General features: G+C 60.7%; 1 protein-coding gene across 7 annotated transcripts in view; it reads left to right on the top strand.

The window, feature by feature from the left end:
- Positions 1 to 14,056: 14,056 nt before the first annotated feature.
- ATP11A (ATPase phospholipid transporting 11A) overlaps positions 14,057 to 23,738 on the top strand; it is a 55,883-nt gene continuing 46,201 nt past the window's right edge. For 2 of the 7 annotated variants that reach the window (XM_058670835.1, XM_058670830.1), the window contains exon 1: positions 14,058 to 14,293. In XM_058670835.1, coding sequence (XP_058526818.1) covers positions 14,255 to 14,293 — 39 coding nt within the window. In that variant the 5' untranslated portion in view covers positions 14,058 to 14,254. Of the gene's footprint in view, positions 14,294 to 23,738 lie in introns of all 7 variants that reach the window. The other 5 variants (XM_058670831.1, XM_058670832.1, XM_058670834.1 and 2 more) reach the window with 4 other exon arrangements.

The following is a 23,738-nucleotide window of genomic DNA, read 5'->3' as shown; positions in this document are numbered from 1 at the left end:
ATTGAAAGCACACTCCAGAAATACCACAGGGAAGCACAGCCACAGTATTCTATCGGCTACACTGGACGGCTGAATAATTCATTGCCGTTGGAACAGAGCCTGTTTATTCCTCAGCACCACGAACGCAAGGCTGTGGCAGAGCAGGGATGGGTGGGCACGGCCACAGGGCCACGGCAGAGCAGGGATGGGGGGGCACGGCCACAGGGCCACGGCAGAGCAGGGATGGGGGGGCACGGCCACAGGGCCACGGCAGAGCAGGGACAGCCAGGCACGGCCACAGGACCATGGCAGAGCAGGGATGGGTGGGCAGAGCCGTAGGGCCACAGCAGAGCAGGGATGGGGGGGCAGGGCCACAGGGTCACGGCCAAGCAGGGACAGCCAGGCACGGCCACAGGACCATGGCAGAGCAGGGATGGGTGGGCAGAGCCGTAGGGCCACGGCAGAGCAGGGTTGCGTGGGCAGGGCTGCAGGGCCGGCCTGAGTCCAGGGGCCTAAGTCCAGCACAGGCAGTGTAGTAACCAGGGGATCCAGAAAGCAGAAGCAACACCTTGTGCCCCAACCATCTATCCATCCCTCGCTCGGCCTTGACTCTCAGCCCTGACTAGGAAGGCAGAAGGTTAGCACAGCGTCAACACCAGGGGCCTGGAAGGGGGCCAGGCTGGGCTCCTGGCAGGCCACACAAGCACAGACCAACCGAGTGTCCACGAAGGCAGTGCCAGCACCACAGACCACCTACGGGCATCGGAGTGAGCTGCTGTGAGCCATGACAGGTGTGGCCTGTCACCTGAGGCCGCAGCCGGTCCGTCCATTGCCACACAACTGATCTCAAGTCTCAACCGCCGAGCAGTGCTCCCTAGAGGAGACTGGGTGGCAGGGGCCAGCAGGAGGGGCATGGCCAGCCGCTGCTGGACTCTCTCGTCATCTCTGCAAGTGTTGCCACCAGCATCAAGACTCCCGACACCCATGCCACATGTGGGGGTGCGAGGGAACGTGGCTGTCCCACATCAGCGCACTCCAGCCAGCTCCAGGTAAATGGTGCCTCCCTGCTGCCTGAGCCTCCACTCTTGCAGGAAACCCAGGAGGACGAGGAAAAAGAGCCACATTGTGACTGGGCAGAGATCCAACCCCGCATAACTGTGACCAGCCACCTGCTCCACACTGCACGAGCAAGCAGCCCCCGCAGGGGTCTAGCTGGCCGCACAAGGTGCCTCCTTATGGACACATGACTCCCTCCTGACCCAGGTAGGCTGGCATCCTGTCCTCTCCTGTGTGCCCTCTGAGGACCTTGGCCAGACAAGATTCTCCCCCAAGAAGCAGTCCGAGGGCTGGCGCCAAGGTGGCGCAGGCTGAGCTGCCACTTGCGACACTGGTCGCCCACATGGGCTCAGAGTCCAGCGGCCCCGCTTCCCACCCAGTTCCCTGTTGTGGCCTGGGAAAGCAGCGGAGGCTGGGATGAAGTGGCTGGCTCCTGGTGTGGCCTGGGGAGTAAACCAGCAGATGGTGACTTTCTCTCTGCAATTCTTTCAAGTAAAATACATGAATCTTTCTCTAAAACACAGAGCACAAAGAGTACCTGCAGAGTGAGATAAGTTGTTGGCTGATCTGGTGCAAGGCTCGCATCCAGCCCTCACAGCTCCACAGAGAAAGGGCAGCAAGCTCTTAAAGAGGCCAGTTATCTGCAAGCCTGAAGCCACAGGGGGCGCCACGGGCTGGGGTGAGGGGCCGTTCCAAAGGGGCAGCCCTAGGGGGGCAGGGCTGGGGCCGGCCCAGGGCCCACCAAGCACCGCCAGGAGCCCTTCTCCCAGACCGGGGCCTTTTGCACAGTCCCTAGAAACAAGGTGGTTTGGAATGCCCATGCGGTTCTCTCAGTTTCCAGATTTTCCATGAATTGTTGCAAGTCCCTCTTCTCCACAATGGGGGACTCCACTTGCCTGGGGCAGACCTCGGGGAGCCCCTGGACCTGGCAAGGCATGGGGTTCCCCGCGTCATACATGGGAGGGCCGGGGCACCAAACATGACGTCCCCTGCCCACAGTGTGTCACGTATGCGGGGTGCTCAGAGGCTCTGCCTGGGGTTTCCACTGGGCTCCCCCTTCCTCCTGGGACCCCACACTCCATTCTCCCTTTTCTCTTCTAGAACAGGAACAGGGAGGAGGCGAGTGGTGAAGCCTGTGGCAGAGCCTCTGGGGGGAGACTGTACTGGGGCGGGGTGGGGGCGCCCTGCCTCCTGGGGGACTGAGAGCTGCCTGCACCATCCACATTCCCCACCCTCCACTAGGGGGCTCCAGGTGCACATCCTAGATGGGCCGGGACAGGGCCAGCTGGCCTGTGTGTCTGTCACAGCAGGGACCGAGGCCAGGCCGCGCTCCCACCCCTCCACCCTCCTTGTGCAGGGACAGACCTGCCCAGCCCTGAGCCCCTTGAGGCCTGCACTGGCAGGGCTCCAGGTCTGGCCCGGCCTGCGGCTGGCTCAGGGCCTGGGGGACGTGGGCATGCAGCTCCCACGTGAGGGCTTAACGTCGCTTGCTCAATAATTCACAGCAGACAGCCCATGTCTCCCATCCACGAGCGTTGCTTTCTCGGACTTTGGTTTGGAAGAATCAAAGTCAAAGGTAGAGCTTTTGGCCTTTATCCCCCTCAATCAGCAGCATCCAGGGGCTTGAAGGGAACTGCTTGGGGTCTGTCACTTGCAGAAACAGTGAACAGCAAAGCAAGCTGAACCTCCTGGGATGCCAGCAGCCCAGTGTACCGGCGGCTCCACTTCCCTTCCAGCTCCCTGCCTGTGGCCTGTGAAAGCAGCAGAGGACGGCCAAAGCCTTGGGACCCTGCACCTGCGTGGGTGACCTGGAGGCTTTGCCCTGGTGCCCACTGGGGACTGCAGCAGCAGAGGCAGCATCTCCCCCTTTGTGTAACCTGCCTACAATGAAACCTTTGTGCTAACATGGGTCTGAGTCAGACCTAGCACACAGCACCTACAGTGAAGCCCCCTTGTGACGAGCCCCTGCGGCAGCAGCGCCTCCGCCCCGAGGCTTCCCCCTGTTCGCCGGTCCGCTGCTTCCTACCAGCGTCCACTGCGGTGGTGAGGAGAGTCCACTCGGCTTCCCAGGCGCAGCTCTGCTCCCAGAGGCCATCTGGGCTGGGACAGGCTGGTTCCAGGTCATCACAATGTTAGGCTTAGTCCTTGAGCTGTCGCCCACCCTCCAGCTCCTGCTTTGGGGCTAGATCCCTCCTCTGCCCAGCACCATGTGGCCCTTACGTCCTTCACAGTGACGCACAAGGACCTTCAACAGCGCTGCTGCAGACGCACTGGATCTGCAACCCCCCCTGCAGCTGCAGCTGTGGAATTGGTGGGCTTCCCATGCCTGTGGGCTGACGTGGCCCACCCCACCGAGCACAGTTCCTCTGCTATCCACCATCACACGGTCCAAAGCTTTTTCACTGGCCGTGGCAACACAGGCACCACCATGATCTCATGTGGGACAGAGCCTGAGCTGGTCGTGGTCAGCCTGTCCTGCCTGGCCCACTGCCACTGACCCTGGCCTGGACGGGGCTCTGGGCAAAGTTTGTAACTGATCCTGTGGTCTCTACGTGCTGTGGTCACTATGTGCTGTGGTCACTACGTGCTGTGGTCACTGCCGTGTCCCCGCCAGGCTCCTTAGAGATCTCGGCCTTAGGGCTCTGGCTGTTGCAGTCCACCAGCTCTGAGGGAACCTGTGCAGTGGACATTCTCACCCCCACTTCCTGCTTCCCTGTGCCTGTGGGGTGCCACCTCCCCACCCCAGCTCCCCAAGGTGTTTCTGAGAGGAGCTTTGGGTGGGGCAGTCCCTCTTTCCTGTCCGCTGCCACACCGCCCACGCAGGATTCCGGGTTCACCTGCAGGTTTCCAGACAAGCATGTCTGTAGGAAGCCCAGCTCTCCTCCTCTCCTCCTTCCCCTCTTGCCCACGAGCTGGCAGGTGTTAGGTCAGCTGCGGGTCCCTGAGAAGCAGCAGCCGAGGCCGTGGGAACCATCCTTGTCAGGGCCTGACCTCACTCCGCCATGGGCCGCCGGGACGGCTTCCCGGAGCCAGCGCACACGGGGCTGGTCACGAGCCGGGCCATGAAGATTTAATGAGTTTCCATCTATTATTTAAACCGAGAGGATGGCTTGTCAGGCAGATATTTATAGGCCCGGTTTGGATATTTGATCTCTACCTCTTTTGGCTTGAAGCTAAACAGGTGTACCTGGTGCTGTCATGAGAGCAGCAAGGCGGCTGCCAGCCACCCTGCAGCGTGTGGCCTTCGTGTTGACTGGAACTCTCCAGCTAACCCTAACCTGGGTCTATTTCCTGTGTGCTCATGGGAGCTGCTCAACCCTACCTTATACCATGCTGTATTTATCACAGAAGTGAGCTTCCTGAGAGCTTGAATGGAACCTTCAATGTTCAGATACTCGCCTATGGGACCTGCTGTTTTTATTACACCTGCCTGGATTCGAGGCCTGTCTCATTGATGAGATGCGGGAGGCGGAAGGTGCATGGTCCTCGCCACAGGTGGTCGCCACCCTCTGTCCCTGCCACTTGTCTCCTCACCTATGACCATGGCTCCCCCAACCTGTGGCCGTGGCTCTCCCACCTGTGGCTGTGGCTCACCCACCCGTGGCCGTGGCCTCCCTCATCTGTGACTCTGCCCCCCACCTGTGGCCGTGGCTCTCCCACCTGTGGCTGCGGCTCACCCACCCGTGGCCGTGGCCTCCCTCATCTGTGACTCTGCCCCCCCCACCTGTGGCCGTGGCTCTCCCACCTGTGGCCACATGCCCCATTTTGTGCTCTGTGGGTTGGTGGGTGGGCGTGGCACTTAGAGCTCAGCTGCAGCTGGGGAGGAAGAGAGGACAGAACAGTGCTGCGGCCTCAGGGCAGAGGAAGATGAATGGCACACGTGCCAGGGGCAGCCCAGCACCCAGGGCTTCTCCCTTGTCCCTGCAAGAGCCCTAAAGCCCCAGCGAGCACAGCTGGTGTCTCCTCAGCCACCACAGCCATCTCACACATACACTGGGAACCCTGATGACCACACAGGAGCCCCCGTGAGCACACAGGGAGCCCCGATGACCACACAGGAGCCGCCGTGAACACACAGGAGCCCCCGTGAACACACAGGAGCCCCCGTGAGCACACAGGAGCCCCCGTGAGCACACAGGGAGCCCCGATGACCACACAGGAGCCGCCGTGAACACACAGGAGCCCCCGTGAACACACAGGAGCCCCCGTGAGCACACAGGGAGCCCCCATGAGCACACAGGGAGCCCTGATGACCACACAGAAGCCCCATGAGCACGTGGGGAGCCCTCATGGGCACACAGGGAGCCCCGATGACCACACAGGAGCCCCGATGAGCACATATAGAGGAAGCCGTGGGTGATTCCTGACAGCTGCCAGGCTGCAGCATCAGCACACAGGAGCCCCCAGCCCAGCCCCAGTTAGGAGCACAAGGAAGGGGTCTTTCTGTCTCCAGCCCTGAGGGAAGCCTCAGGTTGGGCTGGACAGCCCCAAACTACACACGCCCTGTAGCGGGCTGAGGGCTGGGCATCTGCTGAGGCCAAGACCCCACATGAGCAGTGGGATTCAGTGACCTGTGTCTAAGCCGCACTGTGCGCAAAGGCCTCAGAGTTCAGGACAAAAACAATAAATACGATCTTAAAGAAACTTGAACTAAATTGCATTTAGAGACTGGCAGAACTGGATGACTCTTCTTCCTTTGGACCTCCTGTGAGTCCATCATGCCCCTTATGTACAAGGCTTCACTCTGTATGACATCACACTCAGGAGGCCATTGTCCTTAGTCCCCAAGCAGGGGGCTGAGAAGTTGACTGAGTTAAATAAGGATTCCCCCTTAAAGGCGACACCTCCAGGGTCAATGAGGATAGCGTCTGACTCCAGTTCCTGCGAACTCCAGAACGGGAGCTTGGGGTGGATGAAGAAACATCGGCCTGTCACCTGCAGGCCACACTGGACCAGACCTCTGCCTGTAATTCTCACCATTCCAACTGCAGTAAAAGTTTCAGAAAAACGTTACCGGATCCATCACATAGACTCAATGCTGGAAAAATGGCCTGTAAAGGCCACGGAGGACCTACTGAAGAGAAGGCTTTCCTGGGAGACCTTGTAACCCTTGTGATTCTGTTAACCCTAACTGCTGGGTAAACAGGGTGGGCTCTGCCTGCACCAGGCACTCAGTCACCCTGGGAGACTAAGACTTTCTGCCTTGGGTGGAACCCCTAGATGAAATTTACTCAGTACATCTGGGGGCTCAAAATTCCTCCTCAGAGCCCAACACAGTATGATTAAGGGAAAACAACAAAAACAAAATTGGTATTAAAGTCTATTCTGGTGCCTTGGCCGGCCCTCTCATCCTAGCACTTGTAGAATGACTTCTAGGTCCGTGCGTTAGAAACTGTTTAGCAAATATATAACTGCCGTGTCCAGGCAGTAAAGCTCCAGGTGCCAGGACCCACAATCAGTATCAGTAATTGGAACAGAGTCCCTGACCTGACTCTACACCCCTCCCCTCAAAAAGGAAAGCCAGGGGCAATGTGAAAGGGTGAGAACTCCTACAGTGAGTGTACCCACGGTCAGCAGTCGGGGTAGACCAACCCTCCTCCCCAGGAAGGAACCAGGTGCTAAGAACAGAGTCCCGCGAAAAGTGGGGGACCGGGTCCTGAACCCCATGAAAAATGGAGCCGAAGTTTCCAAACATCAAGTTAGTAATTAGATCTGGACCTCTCCAATTTGGAAATTTCAGTGTGCCGGGGGCCGTGTGATGGATGTAGGGAAACAGGAAGGTGTGAGAAACATTGCTTCCATTGCAGGCAAGGCCGCGAAGGAACTCCCCGTCGAGCAGGGCTCCGGCGGGACGTTGTTTTGATCACCTGAATGCAGCCCGCTTTCCATTGCGGACACCGGACTTCCCCACTGAGTTTTCAGTGATCTGCCTAGGCACTGTCTGCCCCTGCGGAGTTAACACTTGACGTATGGTATCTGTGCGAGCTTGGAAGTTGATGTTACTGAAATTCGCCTTTAGCATAAAGGTTTTTATCTACTGCTGCTACAGCTGCCACCATTGCTATGTTAATCAAAGGTGTTCTGTCCTCAGGTGGTGGGGACTTGTTCACAGCCTTTCCTCTCCCATTGACGATATGTTAATCAAGGGTGCTAACTTCCCAGGTATAGGGGAAACCCATTCTTTCTCTCTCTCTTTGATCTTTTGGGTCCTGCCTCCGGACACATTCCTCCCTTAGCTGATTCAAGAGGTATGTGTTACTGGTTGAGCTTTCCTTAGGTGAGACAAACGGCAGAATTATCTTTAGCAACACCCATTTGATCATGACGTAAAAAGTCTGAGCCAGAGTTTGACTGACTGTATAAATAAAGCGGACGGCTTTATTGCATAGTCCACCATCATCATGGAATCCTAGTGGTCCGTCTCTTTCTTTCTGCGCCTTGTCCACGCACCCTTCCCGAGTTCCGAAACCCAGGCTGGAGCAGGGCTCCGGCATCAGTGTCCAACTTGGAGTCCTCCCTAAGCTCCTTGGCCAAGGTGGTCCTCCACACAACGGTGGCTAGACCTATTGTTTTCAAAACAAGGAGGCCTTATATGGGAGAAGCCTGCTGCTTCTACACAAATCATGGAATGATTAAAAATAGTCACCGGGCTCACCTCTGGGATTACAGCCACCTCTGACCTCCTTCTGCTTTGGCACTTACGACTGTTAACGGGTCCTTGTTTCACTGATTGCTTGATTAACTACGTAAAACAAAAAATGAATACTGTTAGACTATGGTCCTCAGGTCTCACCTAACCCCACATCCACCAAGGGCTTGACTTTAGTTACCAGAAAAGAGGGGCATGTGAAACAAAATGGAGTCACTCTGGTTCAAGCCTGCATACTCTTTATCCTGTGCAAAATGCTTTGCCAGTTTCCTGCTTTTGGCGCCAGCTCACTAGGCTAACATGCCCTGCCAGCAACCCTCCGTTCCAGGAATCAATGTTGTAAGGTTTACTCACCCATTGTCCCCAAGACAGCCTCCTGTGGCTGCCCAACTCACCTGGTTTCCACAGCTGTATAACTCACCCATTCTATAAAAACCCTTGTAACTACGCTCATCCTGAGGCCACTGTGAAGGACAGGAGAGCTGACCTCCGCCGGTTGGGCTGCTTACCTGCCTCCTCAACAAACGTCGCTGCTTTGCAGAGTTGTCTGGGCTGTACTTGTTGGACAGAGGCTTGGGTGAGATACAACATGTCGCTGCCGCCAGCTGGGCACTGTGCTCAGTCACTGAAGGTCCTGGCTGTCCCTGCTGGCAGCCGACCCCAGGCTCTCCTGTCCCCAGGGGCATGTCTCCCCCGTCTTCCTCCAGGCCCACCCTTGACCAACAGCTACTGAGGGCCTTGGGTCCCAGCTGTCCTGCACAGCCCCTCACCTTGGCAAGGAAGGGACATAGAGTCACAGGAGGGCTTCTCCCACTGCTACTGTCACAGGCTCCAGCCTCGCTCAGGGCGGAGGGTCTCGTGGGCATGCCAGGCCCTGGGTTCTACCTGGCACCCAGGGTTGAAGGGAAGGACAGCAATTTCAGGCTGGCCAGGCCAGGGACGAAGCAGCAGAAGGCAGGCTGTGTTTCCTGCTAGCAGTCACCTCTAACTGGGGTCGGAGGATCGGGACTTTCAGAGTAAAATCCACAAAGACAGAAATTTTCCGTGACTGCAAACAACGGGGTTTAAAAATAGGTTTCAAAGTGGGTATTAAAAATACCCGTCCACTTAGCGCCAGGAAGCAAAGCCACAGTGCAGGGCACATTGATTCTGTTGGGGGCCGACCTCCGGACCGAAGCCCGGGGGCCCCTCCTCCCGACCAGCTTCCAGCAGTGGCCCAGGACTGCTGAGTCCTCTTCCTGTGGCCTTGGCAGCATGCATCTCCCCTGTCCCCAGCATCCTGTCCTGAAACAGCAAAGCACTGTGAGGGAGCTGTCCTGGGCCAGCGTGGGTCAGTGCAGCCTCCAGACCTAAGCCAGGAATGGACCCTGCTAGTGGAAGCCCAGGCTCCCCACGCAGCCTGGCAGAGTGGACATTCGGGCTCCAACCTATGGGCCCGACTGCGACCACCATGACCCCAAGGCAACCCAGGGGCCCAGGAGAAGGAGACGATGCCTGTGACCCTGCCAGCTATCTGTAATAAGCTCTTTAAACTGCTGGCATCCCTAAATGAGAAGCAGTTTAAGAAGTTCCACAACGTGGTTGCTTTTATTTTTTTAATCAGTCATGACATCTACCCTGGTTGTCACCATCTTCAGTTTGGAACTTGGCAGGGACACCTGTGCTTTGGACTTGGGAGGACCCTGACATCTGATTTGATCATAAATGGGCACATGGGTTTGTGTTTTGCTTTCTGGTTTCTGTTTCAATATTGGAATCTAAAGAGATGAACAACTTGCCACCCCAAACATGGCAGTCCTGCCTGTCCCAAGCCAGGTGGAGGCCTACCCACCAAGGTCACCCAGACACCTTCACCTTACTCTCCCAGAGACTTCAGGGAAAATGGAGGAGACACTCAGGAGTATGTTGGAGGTTATCATCCCATATGCAGAAGGTGAAGAAGGAGGAGGAGGAGGAGGAGCAGGAGGAGGAGCAGCAGGAGGAGCAGGAGGAGGAGGAGGAGGAGCAGGAGGAGGAGCAGGAGGAGCAGGAGGAGGAGGAGGAGGAGGAGGAGCAGGAGGAGGAGCAGCAGGAGGAGCAGGAGGAGGAGGAGGAGGAGCAGCAGGAGGAGCAGGAGGAGGAGCAGGAGGAGGAGGAGCAGGAGGAGCAGGAGGAGGAGCAGGAGGAGGAGCAGGAGGAGGAGCAGGAGGAGGAGCAGGAGGAGGAGGAGCAGGAGGAGCAGGAGGAGGAGGAGCAGGAGGAGCAGGAGGAGGAGCAGGAGGAGGAGGAGGAGGAGCAGGAGGAGGAGGAGCAGGAGGAGGAGCAGGGGGAGGAGGAGGATGAGGAGGAGGAGGAGGATGAGGAGGAGGAGCAGGACGAGGAGGAGCAGGAGGAGCAGCAGGAGCAGCAGCCTTGGTGCAGGTACACAGCAGGTGTGGGGGCACTGCAGCAGCCGGGTCGCAGGGAGGAAGGGTGTGGAGGTGAAGGCTGTTGCTCTTCCTCTGTCAGGAGACTGTAGAGCAGTGGGTGCTGATCCTGACCACAGTTTGATCTTCACAGGGAAACAGAAAATCATCGGGGTGTGGGGTGGGACTGGGGTAGGTGGCAGTGAGGGTGTCAGTGTGGTGACACTCAGAGAGGACTGGCGACAGGCCAGCTCAGGGTGCCTTCCTGCTCAAGTCAACCACAGATGCTTGTACAATGTTGGGTGGTGTGCATGTGGTCAGATACTTTGCTCTGAACCTCCCTGGCCGTGACGGGTCTCCATTTTAAAAAGACCAGCCGTACCACAAGCACATTTCTTAGACATGGGGAGGGGGTGTTATGGGAGGGAGTGGGCTCACACGGGCTGTGGTGCAGTAGGTCACACTGCCGCCTGTGAGACTACATTCCATATGGGCACTGGTTCCAGTCCCAGCCGCTCCACCTGCCATCCAGCTTCCTACTTGTGGTCTGTGAGAGCAGCAGAGGACCTGCTTGGGAGGAGACCTGGAGAAGCTCCTGGCCCAGCCCTGGCCAGTGAGGCCATTTGGGACTGCCCTACCCCCTAGGTAAATGAGTAAACCTATAAAATCCCTCATGCATTAGAAGGAACAGGGCTCCCTCAGGGCTGGAGCCAGGCGGGGCAGGGTGGGGCAGGGTCAGTGGCCACTGTTAGAGCTGCGAAGCTCTGTTTCCTTTTAAAGTGACTTCTTTAAATTGGGTTCTTGGCTGAGGCCGAACATTTTCCTGGGTAAGCACGGCCCTGTGCCCTGAGCAGTTAGGGGTGGGCAGGGCTGTGCCTGGTAGGGAGGAGGCCCAAAGGTCTGAGTGAGATTGCCACCTCAGGAGTCAGAGCCCAGCCACCCTGCACGGAGGGACTCTGCCTGGCTGTGCCACTGCCCAAAGGGTCACCGGAGGGCTGGTGAGGGGAGCCCTCATCCCACAGGGAGGGCAGTGTACAGTGGCCACCGTAGAGCCTCCTGGGGGCCGGGCCAGGCAGCAAACAGGTGCTCAGCATCCGAGGAGGGTTCTGGGGAGGGAAGCAGACCCTTGCTGAGCCCCATCATGTGCCTGGTGCCCACTGGGCCATGCAGCCACGTGGGACCACTGGCCTCTGGCCTCTGTGTTACCAGACACTGAATTGCTGGGCTGGAGGCTGGATGCCCTGCAGGGCCGTTCCCTGCCAGTCACTGTCACAACCTTTCACTTTTCAAAGTCCTGGTATCGAAAGCACACACTGAGCCCTGGCTTCCTCCCTCCTCCTCGTGTGAACCCAGAGAGTGGGCAGCTGGGGTCCTACAGCAAACCCCCCTCCCCCGCCCCTCACCACCTCCTCTCACCACCACCAGAGGGGCAGTGCTAGGCTGGGGCTGCCTGTGGTCAGCAGGGGCAGGAGGCCCTAGCCTGCCGTGGCCTTGGCTGCACACATCCAACGTCCACTCCTGCTGGCGGGGGCTTTTGCGTGGTTCCCAGGAAGGACACTGGGCAGAGAAGGGGTGCATGCTGGTCCCCCAGTTGAAGTGGGTGACATCTTTGGGGAGCAAACACTCACATTGCTTTCTGGGGTTCTGAAGCACCGCGCACTCGTGGGTAGCTGTAGGCCCTTACAGACATGGAGAACGGCAACTGGGGTGGGGGACCAGCATGGGAACTCCCGGGGGCACCCGTCCACATGCTTGCACACAGAGAATGGGGCACCGAGGAGCAGCTGGTTCTGCTGCACCCCAACACACCGCACACGGTCAGATGCAAGACATAGGCCTGTTACCTGACCTGTCACTCAGTCACTAGGCCTGTCACCTGGCCTGGCCTGCACCTGCTGGCAGGTCTGAGAGGAGACTCGGTGTCCTAGGTCACACACATGGAGCAGCACCCAGGGCAAGGCTGGCCTGGCACTCCAGGATTGGCAGAGCTGTGGTCACAGTGGCTGTAGGGCTTACACTGACCCAGGGCACAAACTCAGCCACAGAGCCATGGCTTGCTCCAACTCGGGGCCTGCCTGCATCAGCTGTCTGCATGGCTGGGTGGTGGCTGGGCAGGGTGGCAACCCCTTTCCGTCTACACTGCTATGCCTGGCAGGCTTCAGGCTTCTAGCCCCACCCCTGCTGCCTCTGTGGGTCTGTTGGACAAGTCTGCCATGCATGCCACAGGGGCCGGCTCTGTTGCCAGGGAGGGAACAAGGTGGGTGAGGGGGACAAATGAGGACATGGGGTGTCGCAGGGTCTGGGAGGGGAGGAAATGCAGATTCCAGGGCCAGTGTGAGGCAGGGGCCCCCTAAACAGGGTGTACGCAGAATGTTCCGGAAGCTTGGACTGGCTGTTGTCTCCTCTGGCAGATGAGACAAGCTCCCCGTCAGGGCTGACTGTGGGAGCCCTGTTTCAGCAGCCAGGGGGTACCCATCTTTGGGCCTCCCTCATCTCCCAGTTTCCAGTTCATGGGGCCTGGCTGCCATCCCCAGTTCTACCTGAGCCCCCACTGGCAGGTGCATGCCCACACTGCAGGGGCTGGCCCTCCTGTTCCTCTACAGGACACAGTCCCAGCTCAGCTGGGCCAACAAAGGCGTCCATTGTCGCCCCTGAGTCCAGGCAGCACGCGGCTGGCTCCTGGGGCCACTGCAGCCACGGCAGCTGGAGCGGAGCCTGGCCTCTGGGCTCCTTTCCTGAGGGCCGCTGGCCCCTGCAGGCTGCCTGTCCCTGGGAGGAGACAGTATGACTGCGGGCAGCAGCCAGCAGTGGACGCCATGGGGCAGGAGGGCTCTAGCCAGGAGGTGAGGGCATGTGGCTGCAGTGCGGCATCTACTACAGCAGGGGAAGAGTCACAACACTCGTGGGGTTGAGCCTGACACCCGCCACCCCCACCCAGGTCCTCACGTGGGCAGCTGAGGTCTCTCTTACAGGGCCGGGGCTGTGGCACACACGGTGGAAGCACACGACACTCGTGGGGTCGAGCCTGACACCCGCCACTCCCACCCAGGTCCTCACGGGGGCAGCTGAGGTCTCTCTTACAGGGCCGGGGCTGTGGCACACACGGTGGAAGCACAAGCTGCAACACCAGCATTCCGTATGGACACTGGTTCAAGTCCCAGCTGGTGCACTTCCCACCCAGTTCCCTGCTTGTGGCCTGGGAAACCAGCCAGGGATGGCCCAAAGCCTTGGGACCCTGCACCTGCGTGGGAGACCAGAAGAGACTCCAGGCTCCTGATGGACTCAGCTCTGGCAGTTGAGACCATTTGGAGAGTGAACCAGCAGATCAAAGATCTTTCTCTGTTTCTCCTTTGCTTGCTCTCTGTAACTGTGACTCTGAAACAATCTTTCGTTGTTCAACCAGTGTTGTGACCTAGCGACCAGCAACCCTTGCTGGCCTCAGGAGGACGGGGAAGGCTCTGTCTGCTGGGAGTCCAGCACAACTGTGGCCTGGGGCAGGAGCCTGGCAGCCACGGAGCAGGGTGCCCAGTCCCAGCCAAGGGCAGGGCGGCAGACGGCGCAAAAAGCAGAGGCTGCACCAGGGCGGCGCCCCTGCCCTCTCTGCCCCTGTCCACAGCGTCCAATCCCGAAAGTGGCTTATTGCATTCCCCTGGGGGGACCAGAGGCCCCCAGCACAGGAAAGAGTCTAGGCCCTGGGGTGGGAGGTCTGGGGGGTGCGGCCCGGCCGCACCTGGCAAGGCGGCGAGCGGCCTCAGGTGTGTCCCACCTGCGCGGGGCGGATCCCCGGACCCCGCCCCTGGGCAGTGCCGGCCTTTGGGGAACGGCTGGGGCCCCGGGGTGCCCTCCCCGTGCCGCGCCGGCAGCCGAAGCAACAGGGAGTCGCGCCGGGCCCGCGCGCCGCGCTCCAGGTCGGGCCAGCCGGCCAGGGCGCGCGGACGGCCAGCGCGGCCGCGGGGGCGCCGGGCGGGGGCGGCGGGGCGCATGCTCACGGCGGCCGTGACGCGCGGCCGGCGCAGGAGGGGCCGGGCTCCGGAGGGGCGGCGGGCGCGGAGGAGGAGACAGGCGCGGCGCGGAGCGCAGGCCGACGGGGCGCGGGCGCCGGAGCGCGGGGCCGGCCGGGCATGAGCGCCGAGGGGCCGCGGCCACCGCCAGCAGCGCCCGGCGCGCCCGGGCCGTGAGCGGAGCCATGGACTGCAGCCTGCTGCGGACGCTCGTGCGGAGATACGTGAGTGCCGCGGCCCGGGACCCTGTTGCCGGCCGCGCTCGGAGTGGGGGGCCCAGTGACGCTGCCCGCTGCCCGGGAGGCGGCGGCCGGCCTGCCGGGGGGCGGCTCGGAGCTCGCACCCGGGGGCTTGCTACGGGGTCCCGGGTGCCCAGCTCGCCGCGTCCCCGCGCAGGGTCGGGGCAGCGGCCGGGGGCAGGGGCTGGGCGGCTGGCTGCGCTCCCAGGAAGCCGGCGCTTCTGTTTGCGTCTCAAACTCCGTCGTGGGATTCGGAGTGAAGTTGTGAGTCAGCTCCCGGCTCCCTTCGGAGCCCGCCGCCCGCCCGGGGTGAGCGAGGGACGCGGACTCCAGGGGAACCTGTCGGGGCGCGCCCTGGCCAAGGAGAGGGAAGCCCTGGGTGCTTGCTGAGAGGTGTAGGTGCGCCCAGCGCTGGGAGTGTCCTCGCGGCCGGCGCTCAGTGGGCAGGTGCAGGTGCGCTCCCAGGAGGGCGCCTTTAGGGGACCTTGGGTCTTCCCGGACAGTGCAGGTGGCCGAGGCTGCCTTTGTGTTTCTGTTCTGTTTTCGTTGTCGAGATTCCTGGGAGCACCTGGGGGTGGTCAGTCGGGCTGTGAGAGTACAGGTGAGGTCCGCCTAGTTCTGCACTGACCAGCTGACCCCTGGTGTGGCCGAGAGGGCCGGGCCTGCGGGAGAGACGGGGACGCCTCTGTCCCAGTCCGTCAGAGTGGCTTGTCGGGCCAGAGACCCCGCTGTTCTGCCCCCACGCGGACCGGTCAGCAGGCTGGGGTCCTGCACACCACGAAGGGCAGGTGCGGTGAGCAGAGGGGTGAACGGGCAGGAAGCAGTGTCAGTGGTGGACAGGTCACTGCCTTCCCCACCTGCCCAGCCTGCTCCTGGTCCTTCCTGCCGCCCCCACCAGGCAGGCACTCGGCCCCTGGGTGCCATCTTGGGCGACCTGCTGGGCCCTGGCTGTGGTATGTCCATTTACTGCCCTAACACTTAGGCAGCCCGTGGGTTTAGTGTTCCTGTGGGAACTTTTCCAGTATGTGTGGTTGGGTGGGACCCAGGGTGGCATTATTTCCTCCGTTTTCCTCCCGTGTTTGTGCAGGGTACTTGCTGGGTTGATTGGCCAATTCACGTCTGCCAGCCCTTCCACCCTGCCGTTTCAGACCGTGTCTGTGGGTTTCCACTTGCTCAAGTGGTCCCAGCTGTAGTTGGGGCCTGTTTCCTGTGATGGGGTTATCGCCTGATGCCTGGGCTGGGGCCGCTTTCCCTGTTGCCAGCCCCTGGGTGCTCATGTTTCCTTTGTCAAATGAATAAGCGTATTCCTATTCTGCTCCGTTCTGGCGTCTGCCCAGAGAGCCCAGCTTGAGCAGAGGGGGCTGTCAAGTCGTGTCTGGTCCTGTCTGGCCTGGGCAGGTTATAGGTCCTGGTAGGGTGTGTCCAGGGGTCTCAGTAGGGTTTGTCCGTGGGGTCGAGGGAAGGCATGGCTGTGAGTCTGGGAAGGCATTTCCAGGGGTTCTGGGAGGGTATGGCTGTGGGTCCCAGGAGGGTGTGGCCATGGGTCCAGAAAGGGTGTGTCTGGGGTGGGTCCCAGGAGGGTATGGCTGTGGGTCCTGGGAGGACGTGGCTGTGGGTCCCGGGTGGACGTGGCTGTGGGTATGCAGCCCTTGGCTGATTCCCAGGATCTGGGGATGGGGAGCCCTGTGGTAGTTGGGCCAGGCACTCGGGTGCCTTGGGGAGATTTCCTTTGCTACCGTTGAGGGGCGGCGACTCCCTGGTGGCACACGCGAGGTCCCCCTCTATGCTTTACGGAAGGCCAGGAGCGGGGGGAACTCGACGGAGGAGCCAGGCTGTCCCCCAGGCCGGCCCAGCTCTGCCTGAGCCAGGGGCAGTGTCCTCACTCCGCCTGTCCCACCTCAGCATGGAGCGGCTGTGAGGATTCAGAGTGCACATGGGCCGTGGGGGGAGGGTGCATCTGAGGGGGGTGTGGATGTGTGGGGCGTGGATATGAGGTGTGTGTGTGTGAGGTGTATATATTTAAATGGGGAATGTGTTGTGTGTGTGTCTGAGGAGTGTGTGTGTGAGGTGTGTGTGTATGAGGTATTTGTGTGTGAGGTGTACATGTGTATGCTGTGTGGCGTGTGTGTGAGATATGTGTGGTGTGTGAGTGTGTGTGGTGTGAGGTGTGGCGCATGTGTATCCTGTGCGACGTGTGTGGTTGTGTGTGTGAGGTGTGGTACATGCTGTGTGTGCTGTGTGTATGCTGTGTGGTGCGTGTGTGAGGTGTGTGTATGTGAGGTATGGTACATGTGTATGCTGTGTGAGGTGTGTATGTGTGATGTATGAGTGTGGTGTGTGTGAGGTATGTGGTGTGTGTGTGTGAGGTGTGGCGCATGTGTATGCTGTGTGACACTTGTGTGAGGTGTGTGTGTGCTGTGTGCTTGCATGTGCGGCTGCCAGGCCCGGCTGAGCCTCCCTCTGCCTGGCTTCCCCTTCAGGGCCCTGGTTTCTCTCCGATTCTGCAGGCAGGGTCGCACGTTGTCCGGGCCGCTGTCACGGTCGCTGCTTGTTCCCATCTCATCCAGCTGTTGTGGATGTCCTGGCCCGGCCAGCGGAGGTGGCGGCCATGGGAGGGGCCTCGCCAGCTGTGGAGTTGGCAAACACTTGCCGTGCTCAGGGTGTCTGAGGAAAGGGGGGTGTCTGGCCCCTGAGTGTCACGCTCTGCTGTGCCTGAGTGCGGTCAGCTGCGGGGCTGAGCTCCCACCCACCACGTGTCTGCTCCCGTGTGCTCCTCATGACCATGGTGTGTCCCGTGTGTCTCCTGTGTACTCATCATGGCTGGTGTGTCCCATGAAGTTGGGGCCCAGCTATGAGGCTGCCTCCCCCAGCTGCTCTGTCCACTCCCCGGCAACACCACCCCTTGTTTCACAGACAGCTGTGCTGCTTGGTAATCTGTCTCTCATATGCTGCACTGAACAGTTTGGTGGGGCTGTTCTGCTGCTACAGCCAAGTCCACGCTCGTCTGACCACTCTGGGTCCTGAGGCAAGACTGAGGCAGGGGGACCCGTGTGTGGCCTTGCGAAGCCTTTGCAGCAGACCCAGGTTAGGTCCAGGCTCCTGCGCGGCCCTGGGGTTCTGTGCACTGTCACCCTGTGTCCCAGTGTTTATGGAGGTGACTACTTTCGTTTGATCTCAAATGCTTTTATTCCGTGCCAGAGGGGACATTTTGTAACCCAGGGCAGGAAGTTCTCAGTGGGACAGGACCTGTGCGTTGGCCCACGATCAGCTGGAAGAGGAGGGCCCCGGCCCCGAGTGGCCCCCACATGGCCAGTTCTGGTGCCCTCAGACCTGTTCTCTCTGCTCAGTCAGGAGTGGGCACAGTCACTGTGTGTCTGCCACACAAATCCCTGAAGATTACCGGTTACCCACACACTGAGCAAGGGGCATGTTCGTTCCCACAATGTGGCAGATCATACTTGTGCGAGCCCAGTGCTGCTTCTGGCCCTGGGTGCACCAGCCCCAACTCCCAGCCTCCTGGGCCTCTCTGCCTCCTAGGCCTCCCTGGACCTGGGCCTCTGGATGAGGCACGTGGCCGTGGGCGCACCAGCCCCGACTCCCTGCCTCCTGGGCCTCCCTGGGCCTGGGCCTCCCTGGGCCTGGCCCTCCTGGGGTCCCTGCTCGTGGCATGCTGTCTGCCTGTGATCCCAAGCTGAGGGATGGATGTCACAGGTGCACTTGGCCTTGTGGCCAAGCCTTACCCTGCTCCAGGGGTCGCTTCTCACCCTCAGCACCCCCAGGCTCCCACACCCCTTCCTCTTCCCAGCAGCCTGTGGGTTCTTGCTCTGTGTCTGCTGTGCTTTGGGGCTGTCCAACGCCTGTGTTGCTTCTACTGGGGACGGCAGCATCTGTGACCACACAGGGAGGCTTCCCCGTCGGCACCTGAGTGACCTGCACTGTGAGAAGCCCAAGGAGGGTGTGACCCCACGTGGGTGCTGCGGCCGGGTCTTCCGCAGCTGTTCTTGGTTGCCCCCTAGGGGCTCCAGTGCCCACTCCCTGCCTGGGCACAGCCATCTCACTGCCTCCTACAGCACCGTGCTCTCAGGGACTGCCCCTGACATATCCCAAGACAGACTGGGCTGGTTAGCGCCTACTGCATTTATTCACTTGATGGTAGTTATTATTAAGTTGTTAACACTTCAGGTCCCTGTCCGGCTCCCAGTTGGCAAAGTCCATTCCTGTTCCTGGCTGTAGGAGGGAGCAGGTGTGGCTATATCCCCGTGTGCTCTGCCGAGGACTGGATCTCCCCTGCCACTCAGGCCCCTCTGGTGGGCTGCAGCCGGGGTGTGCCTGTGGGGCACCTGGCCATTGCCCACTCAGCCCCTGCCCCTCTGGGTGGCTGTGGGGCGAGCCTGGGCTGTTGCCATCCGTGTGCCCCGGTGAGAGGGCCTGGCCGCAGCGGCTTGTGAAGACATCTCCAGGGAGGTGGGCGTAAGCTCGTGTTTCTCCTCTGACGCAGGCCTTTGTTTCGGCTCAGACAAGGGAAAGAAAACATGATCCCTGTTTCCTGGTGGGAAGGTGAGACGGGTTGGGAGCAGGGGCCTGGCTGCATGTGAGAAAGGCCCATCTGGTTGTGGGCCAGGAGGGCACATGTGTAACCGAGACGGGAGGGGGTGTGGCACTGGGCGCCGGCTGGGCCTGGCTGTGCCACCCAGGAGAGGAGCTGGTGCCCTGGTCCCTCACAGACCGGCCGGGCCCTCACATCTGTTTTCATTGTGGTCTTGTCCCCTGATGCTTTCCAGTGGCCACGTGGAGGCTATGTGCCCTGCCCCCATACGCAGTGCAGTCCCTGGCGCCCTGGCTCTGGGATTGTGGCGGGCATCCCCTCTCTCTCACAGAAGCACCCCAGATCCATGGTCAGTCATGTGGCCACTCTGCCCACAGCCTTGAAGCTATCCTGCTTGTGCCCACCTTGCTGTGCAGCGCCCGGAGGGCACTGAGGAGCATGCACTGGGAAGGGGCTAGGGTGGTCCTCCTTAATAGCCTTGGCTTGTCTGAGTGCCACCTCCCTCTTAAGGGGGGGTCCCTCTCCCCCTGAAGCTCGAGTCCATGTGAGGGAGAGGAGTTCCTGCTGAGGGGTTGCCTGGACTGTTCCTAGAAGGGGGGAGCTGAGCGGATCCCAGGAGCTTCATCTAGGTCTCCCACATGGGTGCAGGCCCACAGACACTTGGCCCGTCTTCCATTGCTCTCCCAGGAGCCTTAGCAGGGAGCTGGCTCGGAAGTGGAGCTGCTGAGGCTCCAAGCAGCGGGCAGCTGGTGGTGGCTTTACCTGCTGTGCCTCTGCGGCGCCCTGTGCTGGAGGGAGCTGGCTCCCGGGCAGCGCCAGCCGGATAGCTGGGGTTTTGTGATCCAATCGGGCTTATCCGAGGGACAGATGCTGTGGCTTTGGCACCTAACTGGATTGGGCAGGCCACGTGTGATACAGCAGCCTTGCAGGGGCTCCTCAGCCACCTACGGCAATGGGCAGGGATCCTGGGAGGTCACCTGGAGCCTGCTGGACACCGTGGCTGGGTTTGAGTCACTTTGGGGCTGAAGGGTCCAAGGGGCACAGGGAGCACCAGGGGCACGGGGGACCCCACCCTCCTCCAGCACTGTGCAAACCAAGGACACCGGTGACATATGCCAGGTCTGGACACGGGAGCCGCAGGTCCCAGAAGCGGCTGATGTGTGTGTCGTGTGCGGTGTCTATGTGGGCATGTGTACACGTCTATGTGTGTCTGTTGGCAGGTGTATGCACATGAGCGGTTGTGTGTCTCAGTGGGCTGTGCACACACATGTCTCAGTAGGTGTGTGCACACATGTGTGTCTGCGTGTCTCAGTAGGCATGCGCACACACGTCTCAGTAGGTGTGTGCACACACGTGTGTCTGCGTGTCTCGGTGGGCATGCGCACACACGTGTCTCAGTAGGTGTGCACACACGTGTGTCTGCGTGTCTCAGTAGGCATGCGCACACACGTGTCTCAGTAGGTGTGTGCACACACGTGTGTCTGCGTGTCTCAGTAGGCATTGCACACATGTGCCCGCCCAGCTCAGGAGCAGCCCCGCACATCCTGTGACTCTCTGGATGCTCCGTCCTCACGCCCGCCTGGGAAGGAGGCAGCCTCTTCTCCTGTAGTTAAATAATCTCCCGGCCTCTGGGAAAGAGGATTTCCTGCGACCTAGTTTCCGGAGAGGATTAGGGATGGTGAGTCTCCATGGGGAGGACTCGCCTGGACCCTGGAGTGGCCTCCTGGGTCTCAGATTGCCCCGACCACATGTGAACCGAGCAGGCACACACTGGGCCACTGGTGTGGGAGGCGGGGGAGGCCACGGTCAGGTGAAGGCAGCAGGTGAAGGTCTGTGTGTTCCTGTAGGCGAACATGGACAAACATGAGGGCATCCTGGGCCAGTGCCGTGGTGCACTGCTTAGGCCACCGCCTGGAATGCTGGCAACATTTGTGGGCACACCACGTCACCAGGTGTCCCTGCCCAGCCTAGCTCCGTGCCTCCTGCCTCAGGGATCGGGGTGTGGTGAAGGCTGAGGGTGCGTCTGGTTCTTGGCCAGGCAGCGGGTCCCACCTTTAGGTCCTCGCTGTGGGCAAGGGCCACAGATGGCAGCCATGTCTGCGCAGCCAGTGGTATGGGGTGTCAGACCACGCGAGCTGGGACCTACATAGGCGCCACACAGCAGGCAGCTCCCGCAAATGCCGGCTGTCCCTCCACAAACAGGGTGTGTAAAACCCCCAAAGGACAGCGCTCAGCTTTTCCCCACGTGGGATCAGCAAGAATCCGGGGCAGAGCCGACTTCAGGGAGGGGCTGGGAGGGCAGGGGATGGCCCAAGGGCCTGTCACTGGCAGAGTCTGCCCGTGGTGGCCACAAGGCTGGTTGGGCACTGCTGCCTCCCTCAATCCCAGGGAGGATCGTCCAGGGGCTGTCTGGGGCCGGCATCAGGGCAGCAGCTGGGGGTTTCCTGTGCTCCTCAGTGAAACAAAAGTCAAGGGGCAGCAGGTGGATTCACTCTCAATTCAACAGGAAACAGGAGGGAAGGAAGCAGAGGAGGCTGCGGCTCTGGCCGATAGAAGGGGGGGCTCCGGACGGGGAGGTGCGCCGTTCATCCTCCCCAGGGCCTCCCGGGTTCCAAAGGACTCCCACTGTTATGTGCAACTAGGTGAGCAGAGCTGGTGGCCACACACGTGACTGCTGCCCAGAGGCGGGTCCTCAAGCGAGTGTCGTGGGCTAAGCCACCACCTGCAGTGTCGGCATCCAGTGGGCGCCGGTTTGAGCACCGGATGCTCCACTGCCGACTCAGCTCTCAGCTTAGCGCCTGGGAAAGCAGCGGGGGTGGCCTACATACTTGGTCCCTGCACCCACGTGGGAGGTTGGTCTGCGCTATGATGGGATGTCCAGCGGGAGCTGTGGGGACATTCTTGGGAGGACGCCATTGGCGTGCAGGTCCCTGTCCCTCCGTCACGCCGGGTTCCCCGCAGCCCATGGCGTGCAGGTCCCGTCCCTCCGTCACGCGAGGTTCCCCGCAGCCCTTGGCGTGCAGGTCCCCGTCCCTCCATCACACCGGGTTCCCCGCAGCCCTTGGCGTGCAGGTCCCCGTCCCTCCATCACACCGGGTTCCCCGCAGCCCTTGGCGTGCAGGTCCCCGTCCCTCCGTCACACCGGGTTCCCCGCAGCCCTTGGCGTGCAGGTCCCCGTCCCTCTGTCACGCTGGGTTCCCTGCAGCCCTTGGCGTGCAGGTCCCCGTCCCTAGGTGTGTCATCCATCCAGTGGGCGTCTGCGTGGTCAGACATGCCTGCTGACACCCACACATCCCTTGACTGACTCAGCAAGTGTGAGTCCGTGTACACGTGCATGGCGCCCCCACGGCCCCTTCTCGGTGCTGGTGCTGGGAGGGCAGGGACAGAGCGGCCATGAGACGCGGCTCCAAGAGCATGGAGGATTTTGTTCAGGCTGCAACAGTTTCATCTTTTTGTGTTTTAGAAAAGATTTCTTTACTTATTTGGAAAAGTTACAGAGAGAGGCAACACACAGAAAAAGATCTTCCATCTTCTGGTTCACTCTCCAGAAAGCTGGAAGCAGCCAGGAGCTTCTCCAAGGTCTCCTGTGCAGGTGTAGGGACCACACACTTGGGCCGTCCTCTGATGCTTTCCCAAGCAGGGAGCTGGAAGGGAAGCGGAGCAGCCGGGACCTGAACCGGTGCCCAAGTGGGATGCTGGCACTGGGAGTGGAGGCTCCTTCGATCCTGATCCGGGAGCACTCACCCAGCAGTTGGACAGAGCTGTGGCTTGTGAGAGCATGGCTGTGGGAGCTGGAGCCCAGGCATGCAGGCGCTGGCTGAACCTCTTCCCTGTGTGTGACGACTGCCCGCCCCCAGTCCTGGGGAGAGGGTTTGTCATGGGGCACATGGCCAAGACCCCCGCTGTGTTTCATGGGTTCTCAGGGCACAAGCCCAGAGAGAGGTGACCAATGGTCACCTGTGGGCTGAGGTGAGCAGCTGCTGTTCCTTGGTTTGAGGTCTGTCAGTTTTATCCGGTCTCCTGCTGCTGTTGCTGGGTTCAGGGCAGGGAATGGGGCCTGGGCTGCTGGGAAGCCAGACGCTGCACCTGGCTCCCGCTCGGCAGGAAGCAGGTCCAGGCCCCACGGACACCTCGGGACATGTCCAGCAGCTGCACAGCACTGGGCAGCTGTCTGCCCACATGGTCACCTGTACACAGGTCTGGGCTGTCAGGGTTGAAGGGGCAGCCCCTGGAGTACCCGTGACAGCTGTGCACCCATGGAGGCATGGAGTGACGCAGGGAGGACAGTCTGTCTCTCTCCGCAGGGGAGCAGGCTCGGTACCCACCTTTCTTTCTTGGTTTAACCAGTACTTTCCTACTTTCCTACTTATTGGAGACAGATCTCACCCACCGGCTCACTCGCTCAGATGCCCACAGTGGCCAGGGCTGGGCCTGTGGAACCTAGGACCCGGGGACCCAGTGAGGGGCAGGTGCCCAAGCATGGGGACCATCATGTGCTGCCCCCAGGTTCCCAGCAGCAGGCAGCTGTAGTGGGCAGCCAGAGCAGGTCGAGGGGTTGGGCTGACACAGGCACTGCGGTGAAAGTGAGGGTGGGCTTTTGCTCTGTGTCCACGTGGGGAGAGGGTGATTCTCCTGACATCACACAGATGGTTCTGGTGTGACCCATGCCTTGTCCCAGACTGTCTGCAGTGTAGCTAGGAGGGTCTGCTGGCGACAGCAGCCAAGACCAGGGCCAGCGATAGTGCTGGGAATGAGGGATGGGAAGCCAAGCGACCCCTCCGGAAGCCCCTGCCCGGGCTGCAGACCCGGGGAGTCCATTCCCCACTGGATGTACCAAGTGAGCCGCCCACTTTGCATGGCCACTGCTGCTGGGAGCAGTCCATG

Source organism: Ochotona princeps, chromosome 12, assembly GCF_030435755.1.
Source record: "Ochotona princeps isolate mOchPri1 chromosome 12, mOchPri1.hap1, whole genome shotgun sequence".
In the NCBI taxonomy this organism is placed as follows: Eukaryota; Metazoa; Chordata; class Mammalia; order Lagomorpha; family Ochotonidae; genus Ochotona; species Ochotona princeps.
The sequence above is the reverse complement of the archived record's forward strand: the minus strand, read 5'-3'. Positions and strand labels throughout refer to the sequence as shown.